Source organism: Nymphaea colorata, chromosome 5, assembly GCF_008831285.2.
Source record: "Nymphaea colorata isolate Beijing-Zhang1983 chromosome 5, ASM883128v2, whole genome shotgun sequence".
Lineage (NCBI taxonomy): Eukaryota > Viridiplantae > Streptophyta > Magnoliopsida > Nymphaeales > Nymphaeaceae > Nymphaea > Nymphaea colorata.
Genome location: NC_045142.1, coordinates 26,220,202 through 26,238,991, shown reverse-complemented (window position 1 = coordinate 26,238,991; position 18,790 = coordinate 26,220,202). Strand labels below are relative to the sequence as shown.

At 37.6% G+C, this 18,790-nt stretch overlaps 1 protein-coding gene across 4 annotated transcripts in view; it reads right to left on the bottom strand.

The window, feature by feature from the left end:
* The window catches only part of LOC116254442 (midasin), a 65,084-nt gene that overhangs the window by 8,648 nt on the left and 37,646 nt on the right, over positions 1-18,790 (bottom strand). For 3 of the 4 annotated variants that reach the window (XM_031629836.2, XM_031629838.2, XM_031629837.2), the window contains exons 34-61: positions 17,242-18,756; positions 16,992-17,163; positions 16,825-16,890; positions 16,229-16,311; positions 15,826-16,086; positions 15,591-15,723; positions 15,411-15,490; positions 15,243-15,325; positions 14,741-14,882; positions 8,109-8,198; positions 7,889-8,021; positions 7,575-7,729; positions 7,355-7,465; positions 6,511-6,663; positions 5,012-5,194; positions 4,783-4,929; positions 4,558-4,659; positions 4,244-4,471; positions 4,002-4,103; positions 2,082-2,163; positions 1,873-2,003; positions 1,627-1,791; positions 1,445-1,523; positions 1,251-1,363; positions 1,102-1,181; positions 887-1,012; positions 660-728; positions 363-519 (exon numbers count right to left, since the gene is read on the bottom strand). In XM_031629836.2, the coding sequence (XP_031485696.1) occupies positions 363-519; positions 660-728; positions 887-1,012; positions 1,102-1,181; positions 1,251-1,363; positions 1,445-1,523; positions 1,627-1,791; positions 1,873-2,003; positions 2,082-2,163; positions 4,002-4,103; positions 4,244-4,471; positions 4,558-4,659; positions 4,783-4,929; positions 5,012-5,194; positions 6,511-6,663; positions 7,355-7,465; positions 7,575-7,729; positions 7,889-8,021; positions 8,109-8,198; positions 14,741-14,882; positions 15,243-15,325; positions 15,411-15,490; positions 15,591-15,723; positions 15,826-16,086; positions 16,229-16,311; positions 16,825-16,890; positions 16,992-17,163; positions 17,242-18,756 (4,941 nt within the window). The remainder of the gene's footprint in view (positions 1-362; positions 520-659; positions 729-886; positions 1,013-1,101; positions 1,182-1,250; positions 1,364-1,444; positions 1,524-1,626; positions 1,792-1,872; positions 2,004-2,081; positions 2,164-4,001; positions 4,104-4,243; positions 4,472-4,557; positions 4,660-4,782; positions 4,930-5,011; positions 5,195-6,510; positions 6,664-7,354; positions 7,466-7,574; positions 7,730-7,888; positions 8,022-8,108; positions 8,199-14,740; positions 14,883-15,242; positions 15,326-15,410; positions 15,491-15,590; positions 15,724-15,825; positions 16,087-16,228; positions 16,312-16,824; positions 16,891-16,991; positions 17,164-17,241; positions 18,757-18,790) is intronic. The other variant, XM_031629839.2, reaches the window with a different exon arrangement.

Here is an 18,790-nt window from a genome sequence, read left to right as displayed (position 1 = left end):
CCGGTTGCAGTGCTTACTTATTTGACCATTGGCAGAAAAGGCTGTGTTTAGCACCTAAAAGAGGTGCTTTAGGCGTTTCGGGAAAACAATAGACCTTATCCAAATTTCAGTTGCACACAATGTCATGCATGCTTGGAAATTTTGAAGAATAAAAAGGAAATTTTTTTTGCATACTGCTTTCATACAGCTTAGTAATTAGTTATCACCCTTGATATCCAGTAGAATACCGAGATAGATGTATCAAGTAGCACAAAATGAAACAAAAAAGCAGCATGAAACAAAAAAGCAGCAGTTGGAACATCAGCTCATTGAGAAAGAAAGACGAAGCAAGAATCAAATAACAGAGCAATCAGTTTATTTACATTAAACTTCTGTACAAGCTTCTGCAGCTTCTGGCGAGTTCTTTTAGATGAGTCCATTAATGCATGATAACTATGATGCTCCCACTTTGTAAGCTTTGAAAGTTCTTCAAGCTCTAATTTCACACTTGCCTTGCTATTACTAATGTACCTATCAACCCTGAAGTGAAAAATATGCCAAGCCACAAAGAAATTATCAATGGGTCAAATCAGAAACTCACATTCACAAAAAAATTGTCAATGAGTGCAGCCAGAAAATAACTTTGAGATGGAGAAGAGTATGCATGAAATGAGACTTACAAAGGCAGGTACTGGATGTAATATCCAAATATGTTATATAAGATACAAGAGCTTTTCACCAAACGAAACCTGCAAATGCTTAAACAGATCAAGCAATGGACCTTATGTACGCATAGCTTGTCGTTGACTGAGCCAGCCTCAGAAACATAAGCGAATTACCTAAAGAATTCATTGCCCCACAAAACATTGATAAGGAGGGTACTTAAAACAATATTTTACAATCTCACCTTAGTTTTTCGTCAGAGAAGTCTTCAAGATTCAACTGCATATTGATCTGCCCATGAAATGCAAGCAGAAGCTCAAGACGACTTTTAAATTCACCAACATTTGATGTTTCTATGAACTCCTCCAGACTGCACATGTGATTTAGGTGAGAAATATGCTTCTGAATGTGTCATTCCTAAGATCGAAAACTTAAGGATACCAAACATAAGTGGCTTACACATTAATTGCAGATTCACCATCATCCTCAGCAGACTTGGAAGGACTTTGATAAATGATTGAATACAGGGGAAACCAAAGCTGCAACAGTAACATAAAATAATAAAGTGTCCAGATTTGACCCTAGACAACAAAATCAATTTGACACACCTTTCCAGCAGCAGATTCATATTTCCGTTGGACATCATCAAGCAATCCAGGCCACATATCAGACTCCATCCTCAGCCAATCAGAAACAAGGAAAAAGATTGGTTGCACCTTAGCTGACAACAAGAGAAAAGGACTTTGAAGAAGCTGATCCGGAGAAAATACAAGAACACAGGGATATATGAAGCACACTTTACCAGTGATAGATGGAATTTTTAAAGTATTTTCTTCCCAAGATTGAAACCGACCAAGCAAAAATTGCAACATGACGAGTACCTTAACAGGAGAGTTAAAATGTATGACGTTATAAAACTGAATATCCTAAGATTCCTCAACTAGGAGGGAACATAGAAAACAGAGTATACTAAGAAAGTGGCACCTGCACTAAGGGTGTACTTAGTGGAATGTCTATAAGCATCTTTAATGTTTTGCAGATTTGCTCAAGGGCCGGTTGGTCAGGGTGCTCCCTCAAAAGATCCAACACCCAATCATGGAGAGATGCAAGTGGCTTGACCATACGAACCAACTGAGGAGCATTTGGATCCTGCAAAATGGTTTAAAGAACAGCAGTTTTAATACACACACATGCACACACCCAAAGGAAGTGAAGAACATTCCTTACAACCTTGTAAAAATTATAGGGCCTAAAAGGCTGGAGGGCCGGATCAGCATATTCATTTGATTTCAAACACGTGTGAAACAGATGTCCCAACATAATGTGTGCATCTAACTTTGACGGCAAGGAAGGTGGTAATCCTGGAAATAAAGTGATAGCTCCAAAGATTACTTTGAGTATCACCATCAACAAAAGCTTAACAAAATAAGGCAACTTACCATTCAAAATCCTCCTTCCAAACCCGTAGGATAGCATAAATGAATCTACTCTGTCTTGAACGCTGACCTCAACTCTGCCAGGCTGCATGTAATACATAATGAGGATAAAGAATAACTAAAGATTATTATATGCTTGAATAGTTATTTGAACTAAGACAAAATTTTTTAGCTCAGGGTGCTGAGGTAGCAAATGTGTCTACTCTAAGAAAAACAAGTTTCAAGGAGCTTCTGAAAGTGGCATCTGCCACAAAATCCACAAAATTTTCAATGATACAAACTATCAAGAAAGCATTGTTAATGCTGAATACCATTAATCACTCTGGGACGTTCCAAAATTACTACTTACTGTAATGTGCTTCTCAAAAGATATAAAAAAATGTGAAAAGGTTAAAACTACTGCAAGCTAAGTTACCAAAATCAGAAGTCAGACACAGGCAGCGAAGGCCCACAAAAGGCTAGACAATGCTAGTTCGCTTCAAGTCAGTTCCAGTCAGATATATTTATTTGACTGTGTAGTGGGAAAGTTAGCTAGTGAATAATATATAATAGATAAATAAACTAGCTAGTTGGTAAATACCAAAGTCAACTGAGTAGTTAATTGGTATGGTAAGGTATGTGTGATATATATATACCCTGATACGAAGGAAGGGTGGCAATGGCCACCTGTATATACACACACACACAAACACACACACACACACACACAAACACACACACACACACACACAAACACACACACACACACACACACACACACACACACACACAGAGATTGAAAGAAAGTCGTACTAACAACAAGAATGTATCTAATCAGCCAATTGGTCATGAGCCATGGCCTAGCCAATTGGACAACAGTTGACGAGTCAGCTCATCACCCCATGTAAGATGGATATACTCAAAATCAAAATAATTGATTCTTTAATGAATTTTCTAATTGCCTTCACAATATCACAATACCATATTACATCTTAATCTCAGTGCTTCTAAATAGGGATGCAAACATGTCTGGATATGGCTTGCTGGTCACACCAGTTTTGGCTGTAGAAATCAAACTCAAACCTTATTCAAGGTCCGCACTTAGAAAACCCTAGCTTGCATAATAGTGCATCTTCTTGCCTAACAAAATCTCCAATGTTGTTCACAGTATCATGTTACAGGATGTCAATTAGCTCGGATATGGTTTACGATTTCCTCATTCTAATCATATTCCCATTTGAAAATCCACCTGCAAAACCTGACCTCTGTAACAGGGGGACTTATAGTTCAGCATGCTCCTAGACTCTGCTGAGGGACAACCAAATCATTGAATTCTACATGAACGTTTGACAAAATCACACCCAAGCACCTTTTCATTGTGGACAGACTTTTCCTTGTTGTCTCCACCCAAAGAAAAAACAAAGCAAAGGTATGACGTTATTGAACTGCACGTACCCCTTGGCAATTTTTAATCAACAATGAAGAGGACTTAACTTTTTACTAAAAAACAATTTGATTAGAGGTTCCACTGTTCAGAGGCATGCACCCTCTTTAACAAGTTTGACAATAAAAGAATTCCAAACCTATTAAAGGAACGGCAAAAAAGTAACAAAGTGGTCACAGAAATTTTATGGATCTCTAGTTTTCAACAATGTCTATTCAACCTCAACAACGATATGTAGTCAATACGTGCATCAATGAAAGACAAAACGATAGAAAGCTCTTGACACTGATATCAGGAGGCATAATCAAAAAATCAGAAATTTTATGGATCTCTAGTTTTCAACAATGTCTATTCAACCTCAACAACGATATGTAGTCAATACTTGCATCAATAGAAAGACAAAACGATAGAAAGCTCTTGACACTGATATCAGGAGGCATAATAAAAAAATCATATGTAAAAGAAAGAGATACAAATTGATGAAAAAAGTAGAAACTCACGCAGCTAACAAGCTGGGGTGATCCAAACAATTGACTGTGGACCTGCACCACATTCTTAAGAAGTGGCTCTTCAATGCGACTCCAATCATTCTCTAGAATTTCCTGTTTTATTCCCAGAGGCAATTATAAATTCACCTCATATATGCAAAATTGTGAAGACATATAGAACTATAGAAAAATAGAACGGCAGATTGGGCTTGATAAAGAATTGAAAGAATTGTTGGATATTCAATAAACTTTACCTCCTCTCCATGTTCAGGGTCAAACAGCATGTCCTGCCAGTCAAAAGACCAATCTTCCTCGGTGCTTATAGTTCTTAGACTTGAAACATCTACATCCAAAATGCTTCTGATCTTAAAGGCATAAGGCTTGAATTTGTAAATTTTAGATTCACTATCAACCCTTTCCTTTGCTTGAACTTTCATTTTAATCCACAGTTCCGCAAATTGGTCAAATATTTTATCCATGATCTGGCACACAAGACAGCTCAAAATGGATGAGGAACTATCTTATCCACATTTTAAACCCTCCATAACCTAAACTTAGGCTACCTCACCTTGATCGAAGCTTTATCCATAATTAATGAACTTCTAACATAGTTTGCTACATGTGCTAAATAAATCTGATTGACAGTCACATTTAACTCCAGAACTGGGACCTACAAGAAGAAGCATGTTTTTATCTAAAAGAGCATTTCTACAACACGTAATAAACAGGAACCTTAGATGCCATCAAACTGAAACCCTCCAAAAAAAAAAATTGATAATGTAAGATAGCTCACATCACTTGAAACATTCGACAACTTCTTCAAGAAGTTCACATCCTCCTCTGTTATCCACTCTGTGGCATATACACCAGGTTCCATACTCGAAGTATTCATGTTTTCTTCTCCAACGCCAGGAAATGCCATGAGAAAATGAAGCATTTTCTACCAAAAAGATAATTAGTTATGGTTGCTAAGAAAATGAGGCAAACATAATGAACAAAAACAAAGGCAAAAATCTACTCACCCAAACTCGCATCCTATCAGCAGTCTCGTCTATTTTATTCAGCAATTGTTTCTCCAAAGCATTTGATACAAGCATCGACAGTCCCAATTTCATTTCGTAAATTGCAACTTGGATAGGCTGGATTAGATCAGTGTAGGAAGCATATTCTTCCAAAAGATGTCGTAGAAAGCAGGAAGATGTTTCCTGAGCAATCAAAACACAGCCATCCCGACATCACTTTAAAGAAAAAGAACACACAGTGGGAGGAAAAGATTTATCAAAAGGCAGATCAGAATTGCATTATCTAGTTGGGCTATAGATTATAAGCGTAATAACACCGGCCCAAAGTAACTGAGTAATTGGTCTGGCATCCTGTAGAGAATATTAGTGCCCTTTGAAAATAACTGCAACTAAGGATGTTAGGTAATACCCATCACTATAGCTCAATTTTGATATGGAACTAACTGGATCCAAAGGCTCAGTGTTACACATGGTTTTAACACTATTTGCAATAACCCAAACCAAACATAACTCAAGCATCTGGTACCCGCACATAAGCAATTTCCTTAAACACCCAATCAAAGGTTAAGGACCAGGATACTAGTTAAACAAGGTAGACATGATCATCACTGTACCTCATCTCTTGCATATATGACGTATGATTATCCTCAATCTCAGAATATGCTCAATGCCTGCATACTGGACCTTCATGTTTGAAGGTTGAACATAATTCTGATAGCAACTGTAAAAATACTGACCCAAAAACCAATAGGAGTTTCCTCAACCATCATTTTAATCTAATTTATTTACCATACAAAGAATGTTATAAAATCAAAACACTATGTGATGTGATACCTGGTATGGAATCAAGGTATACGTAACCATTGCTGCCATTTGAAACTGTTAGAAATGGTGTATATAAACGTATGTATGTTATATTTATGCATATACACATTTCTAACTATAACTGTACATGCATGCCATGCACAATTATAGTTTTATATGTATAAATCTGATATATATGCCTGTATAGAGATTTATGTCTGTAAGCTTTGTATTTTTTTTAATTCTATTTTGGTAAATTTTGGTTCCTTTTCTCTTTTTTTTATTTTATTTTGCCCCAATATGGACAAGAAATGTGCCTTAACCGGATAGTTAGCCATTGGACTAGCTCCAGCCATTCCTTTTTGAACCGTTCGAGCTAGCCAATAGCTAGTCTATGACCGTTCTTCATGATTTCTGTCTATAAAATTATAAATAAGAGAATGTCTTCCTGATTTAAACACACTGTGATAAACTGTTTTCTTTCTGATTCTCAATAGGAGTTTTAGATTCATTCCACATTTGTGTTGTGGCCCTAGCATTTTGGAGAGAATAAACTTCTGGCAGTTATCAGCCTTTATTTCCAAAACTATTCAGGCTGTTATCAGCCTTATTTTCAGAAACACCATACCAAGCAGGAAAAAGTCAAGAAACTTGAACGGTTAATGATATTAACAAATATAACATATCATGCATACCTGCCAGTTGGAAACCTTATTGAGGGTTTGTTCTAACCGTGGGAATGCTGAGTCAAGCTCCTGTGCCAATCCCATGAGCAAAACCTCATCCAAGAAGGAATCACAATGAGATTTTAGAACATTATACTTGCTTGGTTCAGGACGAAACACAACCTGATCAATAAAAAGAAAAGTAAACAAACATCAATGAGTGAGATACAGCTGATGAACTATGAACCTAGGCAGTAAAAGCTAGATAAAATACATTATCGCAAAATTCTAAAATGCCAGGACCAGAGTCATTGGTACAATTGAGAAAGTTGATACAGAGAACCCAATGAGGGCTACTAAACCTAAGCATTTAATCTAGTTGTGCTTTCTGGCTCTTGTCATTCACTAAAAAAGTCTTGACCTGGTTTTTAAGTTAATCAACATCTACTATTCAACTCCATCACCTTCTTATAGTGCTATCTGATCTAGAAGAAGCACACTCAAAATGAGGAAGCAGAAAATTTAGGCTAGTGCATTTTCCTTTTTGGCATCCTGGTACCAAAAAAATAAAAGGAAAATAAATCTAAAGGGGTAAAATTTTCCCTTTGCGGTCCAGGCACCCATGTCACAGATAATATAGATAACTTGAAAAAGCAAACCTGTAAGACTTTTTCATGCTGCATGAAAGACGTGCTCAGGAAGATACCTTTGTGGGTGTGGGTGTGTGTGTGTGTGTGATGAACTTTCCAGAGAACCTCAGTGTAGTCACATATAAAAAGGCAGCAATCCTAATGGCTGCTACCACCATGTTGCTTAAGTGAAACATGCCAAATCTCTCCAATGAATAGAGGGAAAGAAGAAAACGTCTTACAACCTTCTTCTGCAGCTTCGCCTGTTTCTCCTTCAGAACAGCTAGGCTTTCTTTCAGCCAATTATTAGCTTCTTTACAATTGGTTCCAACTAAAAAGTCACTCTCTCGTCGCACCTAAAGACACGAGCAGAAATTCAGTGAAAGCTAACCGTGTGTTGCTTCTTTGAAAGCTAACCGTGTGTTGCTTCTTTCTCTTTCCTTGTGTGTAAGTGCAAAATTATACCTTTATCTCACATTCAACTAGTGAAATATTTTCTGTTATCTGAGATAACTTGCAACCATATCTGGTGACAGGATCGGGTGCATTTGGTAAAACAAGAAGCCGGAAATGCAAGACCCCGATCAGCAACCAAGCATGACCAAGCTCAGAAAGAGAACCTATTGAGAAGAAATAAAATGTCAGCACAAAATCAACTTATTCTAGAAAAGAAAGAAGCAGCCCATGTTACAGTCATAAGGATAGAAATGTGAAAAGAAAAAAACACACCCATACCTATCCAAAAAGAATAAAAAAATAACAAAAAAATTTTACATTACCCTCAGGTGTATTTGCAGAACACAAATACTTGAGCAAAGGTTCAATGCATCTACCAACTAATGTTCTCAGCACCCCATCACTTGACAATTCAAGAAGTACCATCAGTTCTTCCAGGCTTTGACATTGTTCACCCTGCATATGAAAAGTCTGGATTATCACAAGTTGGAAAAAAAATTGGTACCCATGAGCACTGCAAAATCATCATTACAAGAGATCTACCTTCAAACAACCATTTTCATCAGAAAACGTAAGTGACTTGATCTTATCAAAATCCTCTTCCTTGAAAGAACTTTTATGTGCCAATATAACCTGCCAAAAATAGAAATGAAACTAGTCCACAAGAGTTGGTAGCAGAAGCTGAACAACTATGTCAAATGGGTGTCGGACATGGAAACCGAATACAGCAATGTCCAAAAAAAAGGTGTGGCTATATATATATATAGTCACAGAAAACGCATTTTTTTCGAAAAAAACGGGTTAAATTAAATGGCAGTTTAAAACTTAAAAAAAAAAACGTTTTTGAAAAAACATTTTTTCGTGTTTTTTTCACGTTTTTCATTTTTTTCAGTTTTTTAAATGCCAAACAGTTCTTTATTTTCTATTTTTTATTTGTTGCAAATCTAGCTATCTTTTTGATGTTTGTATTATTAGTTTCTCACTTAGTTTATTTTTCCCCATTTTTAGTTTTTTATTTTATTTTAAAAATTTACATTTTTTCCCTTTTTTTCAAGCTCACTGTATTATATCCTATAAAAAACCTCGCCGTTTAAAACTCCGAGATATTATATATATACACTTAATTAACTGTTTAATAGCCTTTCTTGAGAAAACGTTATGTTTATGTTTTGAGGTTTTCTGCAGTGTTGAAACTTTTATTAGGTAGTTCTTTGAATTTTTCAATAATTATTGGACTCTTTATGTAAAGGGTTAAACTTAACCCTAATTACTTCTTTTTATTATATTAGAAGTGTGGGAGCCATAAGAAACTAACGAGCTCTCTTCTCTCCCTCGTTCTTCTCTCTTGTTCTCTTTTCTCTACCTTCTCTCAACGGTTCTATCTTCTACGTCTTCGTTCTTGCGGATTCAACAATGAAGTTCAACATGGTATCAGAGTAGATGGTCTTGGGACCCTGCTGATGTTGTTCTAAACCAGCAAGCTCCTTCGTTATCCTCCTTCCTCATCAACGTCTGGGTGCTATCTCTCTCTTGTGACTGAAAACAAAAGGTATTTCTTAGCCTGTCGAGGGTTAGGGTTTTGATCATAAATATGTAAATGTGATAAAAAAACCCTAACCCATGTTGATTACAGTCGGTGGTAAAGTTTCTAGCATGTGTAGACAGCCGTTGATCGCTGAAGATAAATATATATAAATTTTTTCCCTGCTGCAACTATACTATTGGTGTGAAGCTGGAGAGATTGTCGCGGTGTTGCAGATCTGAAATCTTCTTTATGTATTGTTGTTGTCGACAGATTTAGTATGTTATCTTTGCTACATTTGTATTCCTGTCGTGGAGTCCAAAGTGTGCTGTGACGTTGCAGAAATAGGGTGCTGCAAATCAGAATTTTCCTTTGTGTTTTAGTGTTGTCGTAGTGGAATTTTGCTGTAGTGGAGGTGCAGAGACAAAGACAGCATTATTATTAATATTCAGCTGTGGAGTAGCAATGGGTATTCTTATTTGAGGCACATTAACTTCACGATATTTTTAAGTTAGATTCAGTCTGCCGTGAACGTCCATATTCGTCTATCTTCAAGGGCTTGTCATGGCTGCAAATCTACAACATGGCCCTGGAAATCAGCCAACTGAGGCTGGGGTAGAGTACAAAGCATTCTCAAATCCTTTTTCTTTTGGATCTACTATCAAACTCGATGGATCTAATTATGATGTTTGGGCTAGAACTTTCATGTTATCAGTTGTTGGACATGGAAAGAAATATATATTAGAAGAAGATAAACCAACAGAAAAAATTGGCAAGTATTCACGGTGGGAGGAAGAAAACAGTATAATTAGTGCGTGGATTATGAATAGCACTCAACCTCATATTGCCGCTGGTCTTTGCTATTATAACACAGCTAAAGATATGTGGAATTCGCTTCGGCAGACATACTCTCAAGACAAGAACATCAGCAAAATTCTTCAGGTTCAACAAGAACTATTACAAATGCAGCAAGGTGACATGGATTTAACTGAATATTTTACCAAATTGAAGTTTAATTATGAAAAGATGAACTCTTTAAAGCCTCCTTGCAAGCATCGTCTCAAATCTCACATGGAGCAAATGATAGTTGTTAAATTTCTTGCTGGACTATCATCAGATTATTCTGCAGCCAAGGCACAAATGCTTACAGGGTCTGATTTTCTGGATCTTGAGGAGGCCTTCAACAGGCTAAATAGACTGGCGGTTACCCTTCCTCCCTCTACAAATAATTCACAGCCTTCTGCACTTGCCTCATTTGGAGGATGCCGAAGTGTACAATACCCTTCTCGTGGTAGAGGTCGTGGCCTAGGAGGACGTGGGAGACTCCAATGCACGTATTGCGGTCGTCTTGGTCACCTAGAGGATAGGTGCTGGAACAAAGTGGGTAAATCGAACAAAATCTTTGCCCACAACTATGACATCCTCCTCCATACCAGCTTCAAACTCTCAGTCCATTAGTATGGATCCCAAGGTGAATCCCACTGCTGCTTCAGTAGATGCCACGTCTCTCAAGTTAACTCCGGCAGAACTTGAATTAATTATGGAGCATCGATCAAATGTTGCACCGTCCACCTCATCGGCTTCTACTGCTATCACAGATTCAGCATTTTCTGCAGGTAGAACTCCCTCTAATGGTTGTTGGATAATTGACTCTGGAGCGTCTAGACATTTTTGTGGAGATGCTAGTATTTCGAACTTGCAGAAATTTTATCCCTCCCAATATGTAAGATTAGCTGATGGAAGACTATATCCGGTGGAAGGTCATGGAGATGTCCGCCTATCTCCATCTTTACATGTTCATGAAGTGCTTTATACTCCTGAATTCCCAAAGAACCTGTTATCTATAAGCAAAACTACTAAAGAGATGAATTGTCGAGTTATCTTTGACCCTGGCACTTGTGTATTTCAGGACTTATCGACTGGGAGGAAGATTGGTGGAGGCCATGAGAGAGATGGAATCTACTTCTTGGATACATTCATTAAAGAGGCATCCCTTTTGGTTGATTCATCTTCAAGTGCATTCCAATGGCATCTCAGACTTGGGCATCCGTCATTTCATAAACTTCGGCAGTTATGTCCTCAGATTTCTTCTTCAACCTCCATCGAGTGTGAAGCTTGTCAATTAGGCAAGCATAGTCGTACATCTTTTCCTTCGAGTCAAAGTCAGTCTAGCCAAAGTCTATTTGATTTAGTTCATGTTGATGTATGGGGGCCTAGTCGGTTTCGAGTCGGTTGTCATCCTGTTATTATCTTTCCATTGTTGATGATTTTTCTCGAGTTTTTTGGGTGTTCTTGATGAAAGACAAATCTGAAGCGTCTTGTATCTTGAAATCTTTCATCTTGGAAATAAAAACTCAATTTAGTACTTGTGTTAAGGTTGTTCGCATTGACAATGCTCTCGAGTTTAAATCTACTTCCCTACTTGAATTCTACAAATCTCATGGTATTGTGCCACAATTTACCTGCCCTCATACATCTCAACAAAATGGTGTAGTTGAAAGAAAACACCAACATTTGTTAGATGTAGCCCGCACTATAATGATTCATTCTCATATGCGCCAAATTTTGGGGAGATGCAATCTTAACCGCATGTTACCTAATAAATAGAATGCCTTCCTCTTCAATAGACAACAAGATACCAATTCAGATCCTTTACCCAAATAAGGCCTTGTTCTCTTTACCTTCCCGGGTATTTTGATGCACATGCTTTGTACATCGACTTGGACCTAATCGAGATAAACTTGCTGCACAAACAACTAAGTGTGTCATTGTGGGATACTCTCGAAATCAAAAAGGGTATCGATGCTTAGATCCTATATCTAATCGACAGTTTGTCAGTGCTGATGTAACCTTTCACGAGTCTTCTCTGTTCTTTGCTGCTAGCTCTTCACATTCTCAATCTGAGATGCCCTCCTCTGTTCCACTTCCAGTTCCTCCTATTCCACTTGAGTCCATTCCGTTTATTTCACCTCCTACTTGTCCCAATTCCTCCAGTCCACGGTTTAAAGACTCTCTTCTTATATATTCAAGAAGGAATTCATCATCTAATGACCTTGCACTGTCTTGCTCTCGAGAGGTACGTACTTCTGACTTACATAATATGCCTGAGTGTTCCATTGATGCTTCTCATCCTGATGATTTACCTATTGCACTACGTAAAGGGATCAGACAATGTACAATTCATCCTCTTTCTAAATTTATTAGTACATCTCATTTGGGAAACCATATATGCAAATTTATTGATGTCTTGTCAGCTACTTCAATTCCTATATCTCATGAACAAGCTCTTTTGGACTCTAAGTGGTACCAAGCGATGAAGGAGGAGATGGACTCTCTTGTATCTCGCCATACTTGGGATCTTGTCGAACCTCCATCTAGGGCAGATATTGTCGGCTCAAAATGGGTCTTCACTATCAAGTATAATTCTGACGGTACAGTTGAGTGATACAAGGCACGGTTGGTTGCAAAAGGGTACACACAGACGTATGGTATTGATTTCTTTGAAACCTTCTCCCATGTGGCACGTTTGGGTAATATACGACTAATTATATCTGTTGTTGTTTATCATGGATGGAATATGTACCAATTAGATGTCAAAAATGTCTTTCTATATGGGGATTTATCTGAAGTAGTATATATGCAGCAACTGCCAGGTTTTGAAAAACAAGAGGAGTGTACCAAGGTATGTTTATTAAAGAAGGCTATATACGGTTTGAAGCAGAGTCCTAGAGCATGGTTTCAAAAATTGTCTGATGTTGTATCCAAATTCGGGTTTCATAGATCTCCTTTAGATCATTCATTGTTTATAAAAAGGTCTTCACGAGGTATGGTGGTTATGGTGATATATATGGATGACATCATTTTAACTGGTGACAGTGAGCAAGAAATACAAGATACAAAAGTGCATCTCCAACAACACTTTGTTACTAAAGATCTTGGCTCCCTACGTTACTTCTTGGGGATAGAAGTAGCAAGAAGTAAAGAAGGTTTAGTTCTTTCCCAAAGAAAATATGTTCTTGATTTGCTCCAAGAGACAGGTATGACTGGAACCAAACCTGCATTTATTCCTATGAACTCTCGTATTCACTTATATAATGATAAATCTGAACTTGTGGATAGCAAGTCATATAGATCACTGATTGGAAAGCTACTATATATAACCATAACTCGGCCTGATATATCCTTTGTTGTGGGAAAACTGAGCCAGTTTATGGACAAGCCCAGAAAATCACATTGAGATGCAGCCATGCTTCTATTGAAATTTCTAAAAGGTTCTCCTGGAAAAGGTCTATTATTTAAAAAGGGTTCATCACTCCGGATAGAAGCTTATTCTGATGTAGATTATGCAGGCTCTATTGATGACAGAAAGTCTACTACGGGATTCTGTATTTTTGTTGGAGACAACTTAGTTTCTTGGCGAAGCAAGAAACAAGTTGTTGTGGCTCGATCTAGTGCAGAGTCATAATACCGAGCCATGGCTCAAACGGCAACTGAAATTACTTGGGTGAGAGCCATGTTAGAAGGTCTTGGAATTCAAATAGAACCGCCTATTAAAATGCACTGAGTCTGTGATAATAAAGCAGCTACTCATATAGCCAATAATCCTGTCTTTCACGAACGGACCAAACATATCGAGGTGGACTGTCACTATATTAAAGACTTAGTTCAAGCAGGGATTATTTCTCCTGAATATGTTGCTTCTGAAGATCAAGTTGCAGATATATTTACTAAAGCTCTTCCTATATCTGATTTCACAAAGTGTTGTAACAAGCCGAGCATGATAGACATCTATGCTCCAGCTTGAGGGGGAGTGTTGAGAAAACGTTATGTTTATGTTTTGAGGTTTTCTGCAGTGTTGAGCCTTTTATTAGGTAGTTCTTTGAATTTTTCAATAATTATTGGACTCTTTATGTAAAGGGTTAAACTTAACCCTAATTACTTCTTTTTATTATATTAGAAGTGTGGGAGCCGTAAGAAACTAACGAGCTCTCTTCTCACATCTATGCTCCAGCTTGAGGGGGAGTGTTGAGAAAACGTTATGTTTATGTTTTGAGGTTTTCTGCAGTGTTGAGCCTTTTATTAGGTAGTTCTTTGAATTTTTCAATAATTATTGGACTCTTTATGTAAAGGGTTAAACTTAACCCTAATTACTTCTTTTTATTATATTAGAAGTGTGGGAGCCGTAAGAAACTAACGAGCTCTCTTCTCTCTCTCGTTCTTCTCTCTTGTTCTCTTTTCTCTACCTTATCTCAACGGTTCTATCCTCTATGTCTTCGTTCTTGTGGATTCAACAATGAAGTTCAACAGCCTTATTTATCTACCTTTACATTTAAGTCATAAACCTTCCTCTATTAGGGCTGGTTTAATCAGGTGTGCATTTAAAATGGTCAATTTGGGCCTGATGCAGCTTACTGCACCGAAAGTGCTGTGCTAAAGAAACACCAGCATTGACACAGGTGCTGTAGCTGTTTAGGTGCATCCATGTGACACAGCTGAACAAGTTAAGCAGCTCGGAGTTCAGTTAATTTCGGAGTTCAATTAATTGTGTGCCACTCTATATATCATACACACTCTGCATGCGATTCTGCCTAAATATTGACAATACCCTCATTTATCAAGGTTATGAATAGATGTGCATATATATACACAGTACCTGATGTAAGAGGAAGAAAACAGAAGAATGAAGCAGAGTCATCATGTTGTTCCTTGGAAAACCATGATACCAAAGATATCCAGAAGAAACTCTACGTTGAAAACAATGGCTTGCATAATCCTTGATGAGAACTTCATTTGCACTGCAAAAGCATGAAATGTAAAATCAATATAGCACAAAAAAATTACACCTCAATCTACAATTTGTGTTATTACCTAGGGGCAACCATGTAGACTAGTGGTAAGAATAATATGAATTATATTTTTCCAAGCAAAACAAGAGTAATTTGGAACTTCAAATGGTGTTGTTGGGGGAAAGTTATGTGCAACTCAAGTAACGAAATTTTCCAGCATCCAACCAACCAAAACGATACAGTTAAATATTCACAACTTTAAAAGGTCGTCCTCAAAAATTTGATGCACAAATTCAATGGTAAACAGGTGATATGGGATCTGAACCTAGCAATCAGCTAAATCACAAAAAAGGAAAGAACGCATCTTACGGAAGCTGATCATCAGCTGCAATCATTATTGGATGTAAGAACATGTGGGGCACTATGTTCCCAAATTCATAGTTGTTACAACCCTGTAGAACGACACAAATACAAGAGTTCAAAAAGTGTACAGATATCAAGTATTAAACACATACCACACAAACAGAAATTACATACCAAACAATCTTTCTGGCTATAGGTCCACAAGGAAGAATGCCATCGAAACCATAGTTCAAGAATCATACAAGAGAGTTTCCCTGTTAATAAAGGGTATGACATCAGAATTTGGAAACAAAGGACATGAAAGCATAAGATAGAAGAGAACATATCATTCTTTACAAACTATGGCAGTCTTACCATAATCTGCTGAAGACCAATTATCAAGAATCCAAATTATGCTCTGGTGTGGTGAAAAATCTCCTGGCAGCCTTGAAGAAAACTTCAATGAGAAGTCAACCACATATTGCAGACGTTTGGATACATGTGTAAGCTGTAGAGTAAAGGACAAGATACAATCAAAACCAATGTAAAGTTAATAACCATTAAGATCAAGTGCAAACTGGAAGAAATTCAATAAATAAAGAAGGCTGACCTCGACTCGGCCTTTCAAATCTGTTAAAAAAATATCAAATAATCTCTGAAGCACATCCATATCAAGGTACAAACTTTTGCAGTTCGGCAAAGGACGAGTCTCCATCCAGCTCTTAAAGACAGGTTTACAGCATAGGGTATTGCTGAACCACGAACAACAAGCTGATGTTTTCACCATCAACTTGGAACTGGAACTTCCAACAGGTGATAATAAAGATAATCGAATGACATTCTTCTCCGACTCAAATCTTTGGAAAAGCATCTGCAAAAATATTTATTCAGCAGATAAACAGGACATCAGGTAACAGGACATCAGTAAGTATCAGAATTTATGCTTAACTGCAACAGCTACAAAAAAAAAACAAGATATTCGCCAAGGTCCAATGCTTTTCAACATAACCTACCAGATAAATATCTGTGAGGCCACGAATGATGTCATCCTCACCTTCCCCACCTTTGCTTGTAAGTAAATAGGCCATTGATAGACCTTCAAAATGTAAAGTAATTAAAAGCATAGAATAACTGAATAAGAAGTAATAACTACATGGCTCAAGTTTCCTAAAACAAAAATATTAAAGTTAAAAAACATGGAAATTAGAAACCTACAGAGAAGTTACAATTATTAAAGATGAGGATTACAAACAAGGGCACAACAGACACTATATGTCAATTACCAATGCTCAGTAATATCCCTGAATAGATAAGATGCCTGTCATTTGAATGTTATAAACAAAACAAAACAAGTCATGTATAGCAGCAGAATTTATAAAGATGCAGGAAAATCATCAAATATGGATCAGACTAAAAATAATAATAATAACCACCGACATTTTCAAGTAATGACTCCAGGATTTCACAACTACAAAATAGCAAATTCACGGATAGCATGTGTGTTCATTCTACTGATCTCAACCATGCTCGCGAATTTCATTCAGAAATTTCAATCCTGCACAACTTGAACTGAAGGTTCAACACAGTCCATGATAAACCAAGAACTCACCCTGCACCACCAGTAAGCGGAATTCTGTACTTGAGAAAACTATAGCTTCAACTAAGGAATCCTCCTCTGCCCAACAAAAATAGCAGATTCAGTAACAGAAGCAACACCGGGAAACAAGAGAGGAGAGAGAGAAGAAGAAGAAGAAGAAGAAGAAGAAGAAGAAGAACCTGAATCACAACCTAAGAACCAGTTTTTATTGCAAAATCCTAACAATTGTTGCATCTGATGAAAGACACCAAGAGAGGATGGCATAACCGGGTGCCCTCCATGCTTCCAGAATGTAGAGATGGAAAAATTGCAGTTCCAGTGAGGTGCCTGATCCAAATTCCTGCCTGCAGCCTAAATAGAGGAACAGGATTAAAATGAATAAACATGGGCAGTTCTGAAACAACGGTCAAGATTACAAGGACCCCCTACCATAAATCCGTTGACTTCTTCAGGAAATTGTTCATGGAGTTTTTCTGTTTCCTTCTTAAGCGAATGCCAAGAGATAACCATGTCTTTGGACTGGTTTGAGTTAATATGTTTCCAGAATGATATATGGTTATCAATGATATTAGCATACACTTGTTGAAGGAAACCAAAGCAAGGAGAGATAAGCATTGCATCAAGCACTCTCACTTCCAGCCTCTTCAGAGAATCAAACACAGGTAAGATGTAGGAATGGAAACGCCACATTGGGTAGCAGGACTTCCCTGGTATGGATAAAATTTCGCTCTTTGGTTCTGGGAGTGCATCTATGCATTCACGTTCCCATTGCAGAAAACTAAGCTGCAGTAAGCGGACACCTCGAATTGCATTGAGAAAACGTTTTTTCACTTCGTTTGATGCTTTCAACTCTAAGACCTTCACTGACAGTAGTGGTGTGGTTCTCACATCAACAGTAATCTGTTCATGACATGCAATGACCTCCGACCAAATTGGATGTGCAATCATCTTCTCTAATACACTTACAAAGCAGTTGAGAAAATGACAATATGGTTCAAATTTTGAAGCATGATATCTAAACCACATGACATATAAATCAACATCATCCAGAGTTGCTTGTTCAATTGCCCAGTTAGCCGCAAATGTAAGCATCTTCTCGACTAGACCTAAGTCCAAATTTGGAACTTTGTAAGCTTTCAGCTGCTCAGATGATGCTGGAAACAACATTAATAATAAATGCTTACGAGAAAGGATTTGTGGATGCATCTTAACAAGGGCAGGCGGCATCGAGGTCAAAGTACAATATGAAGCAAATTGAGAAGCAAGAAATTCTACATACATGCAGTTTCCTTTAACATAAGCTTGTTTCGGGTACCAGAGGTAACTAGGAGTGTTTAATGGTGATGGCCATCCTCCTGGCATAGATAAAGAAGACTCAAATAATGTGTCAAACACTTTTGCATCCAGATCCTTAAGGTATAAAGACGCTGAATGCATGAGAATGTCCTTCCCAGCTGAAGATCCAAAAGAAGACAGATATACATGTTCCATACTTAGAAGCAAACTCTGCATGTTGTCACTACCATTCATAAGGAGTTTTTGATACAAGTAGACCCACTTTGATAGCTCCAAAAAGGAAATATATAATCCAAAATTTGTGCCCTCTGCTTTGAAATATAGGTGTGCTCTAGCCATAGCATTAATCACCTTATAACAAGGAATGCCAGATAATACCAAGAACCTCTTCACATCCTCCAGCTCAAAGCACTTCTCCTCACAACCAGCCTCAAGTTCAGAAGCCAACCAGTAAGGCTGCAACAAAAACACTTCGATTCCTCTATTTCTCATTGCCCTGGATACCTCCCCATAATTTGGGTCTACTGTAAGAAACAGGCGGAAGCCACTGTCAGCTCGGACAACCATTGGCTTACCATTCACAAGGCCACGCTCATTGACAGTAATTGTCCCCTGTGGCTCCAACAATGAATTGATTCTATCAAGAACCTGAACAAGCAAGCATTTAGTAGAATAAGAAACA